The sequence below is a fragment of the Lactuca serriola genome, chromosome 6 (genome assembly GCF_051521515.1).
Source record: "Lactuca serriola cultivar US96UC23 chromosome 6, Lser_US96UC23_V15, whole genome shotgun sequence".
NCBI lineage: Eukaryota > Viridiplantae > Streptophyta > Magnoliopsida > Asterales > Asteraceae > Lactuca > Lactuca serriola.
Window position 1 is genome coordinate 82,415,001 of NC_136413.1, and position 2,212 is coordinate 82,417,212.

The 2,212-nt window shown below is 33.9% G+C and overlaps 1 protein-coding gene across 1 annotated transcript; it reads right to left on the minus strand.

Annotated features, from left to right (window-relative positions):
* Nucleotides 1-515: 515 nt before the first annotated feature.
* Nucleotides 516-1,656, minus strand: LOC145059379 (uncharacterized). Its single transcript, XM_079007233.1, has 2 exons — nt 1,096-1,656; nt 516-904 (listed from the first exon to the last, which is right to left on the minus strand). Exons 1-2 carry the CDS (start codon nt 1,571-1,573, stop codon nt 825-827), a joined length of 558 nt encoding a protein of 185 aa, XP_078863359.1. The 5' UTR covers nt 1,574-1,656; the 3' UTR covers nt 516-824.
* Nucleotides 1,657-2,212: the final 556 nt, after the last annotated feature.

Here is a 2,212-nt window from a genome sequence, read left to right on the forward strand (position 1 = left end):
TTGAAAGTTATATATCAACAACGGCCGACCAATCACCCATCAAGTTGAAATTTCCATTATTGCATGGACCACATTGTAGTGATCGTGACTATTTTAAATCGTAGCCATTACGATGTTTTTTTGGGCACATGGTTCTTATATCATTTGCATTTCTATGTTATATCGTTACACTTTCATTTCTTTCTGTTGTGACATTATATTTTTACTTTTAAACTTCTAAAAGGAATATACCAACTTATAGCATTATATTTTGAAAATCTATACAATAAACCATGAACATTGTTTCATTTTTATGACATTGTTAGCTATATAAAAAATCACCAAAAATATATTGTTATTTCTTGGGTTGATACTACTAAATTATGAGAATCCAGCAACCCGTGAACTGCTAACATGGGTGATATTTTACATGTCAAGAAAATTCGGTTATTTCACAAAAAAAAAAAAAAAAAAAAGTAATTAATCCCAACAAAGAGAAGAACACGAGAACTCTTATTTCATGAATTTATTCCTCGAACTACAAATTAAATCATATCATACAACTATCAATTTTGTCCAATCAAAACTCATTACAATCAAAACATCATCACAAAATTAGAGTTCTCCTTCTCCACTTCATCAAAACCTGTCATTGATGGAAATCAAGCCAATTATCCATCTCCAGATCAAGAATTCGAAACCAACAACCTTACAATCTTCTTCTTCTCCTCCTCCTACCACCACCACCACCACCTCCCGCAGGCGGCAACCACCGTCGTGTCTCCATGACTGATGATCAAGATCCAAAATTTTGCTTCAAATCGGTGCATAAATCAACACATTTACTAGTTGCATAATCTAACTGTACACGCCACTGCTTGTGCCCAATACTTGAGCCTTGCTTTCACATCCTCGGGATGATCGCCTACAAAAGTTTTAAATCCAATTAGACTTCGACCCACATTATAATCGGCGTAATTTATAGAACAAAGATCTGATATCAATTTAGGGGTTTTGATGTGGGTTTTCAAAGTAATTATTATGATGATTGCGGTTTCAGATCGCATTGAAATTATAAGATCGGAAGAATAAATTCAGAAAAAAAAAAACACTCACCAGGACTTGAGATCTTCCAATTAGCAATCGGAGCAGGAGGCGGTGAAACGGTTTCAGGCTCCGCCGCGAGAGGCGGCGACACCTCCGGTGACTTTTGTTGCTCGTCTAGAAACTTCTGACTCATGGAATAACATAATTCGAGAGCTGGCAAAGTGTTGCAGAGCTCCGGAATTTCATCGTAACTAAACCCAAACCCTAAATCGAAACACCCTTTCAGTTCATCGAGATCTTCATCGGTTAAACTCTTGGCCCTAACAAGATCATCTTCATCGGATGTTTCAACATACCCTTCAAGGAACACTTGGTTTTTCTTCTTCCTGATGCTGTTTTTAGACCATAAATCCTCTTTCTTGAAAAACCCAGATCGGTTTTCGTGTTCAATCGATGTTTCGTTGGAAAATTCAAGCTCTGGGTATTGTTCTTCACGGAAGATCCTTTCGGAGATCGATGACATCGATTCATATGAACAGCTCCCCATTGTTTTTTTTTTGTTTTCTAACCCTTTTTCTTTCTTTCTAAGATTCTATTGTTTTGGGGTTTGTGAAAGTGGTTATGTGAGTGGAAAGAGTCGGCTTTTTAAAGAGTTTTGAGAGCGTGTCATCTTATGTATGTGTCATTCATTGCCATGTAACATGTATACATGTGTCATGTATGTGTGATGTGTCTTTACTCTCAAAACATTTATAAAACACACCCTATACTTTTAGAACTCGCTAGAAAATTTAGTTTGCAATAAATTTTATCATCATTTCTCCAAATTTAGACATGGACTTAATTTCATTTACAAATAAGTTTCTATTTGGCAAACTAACTTTTTAGATGAAAAACTAGCTAGTAATTAATAACCTAATTGATAGATGATAAATTAGTTGATGAATTAATATAAGAGATCTTTTAATATAATGTTTGATAAAAAACTAATTTATTTATAGATTACAATGTAAAATGACAAGAAGATATTTTATAAGCTAGTTTATTTATAACGCCAAGATCTATAGATGTTTTTAAAAAATTAGTTTTGTCATCTAAAAATGGGTTACAGTACAATTTGTTGCTCGTTTACCCGTTACGTCTATGTAAAACGTTCTTTTTTTTATTTAATATATTGTCATTAATA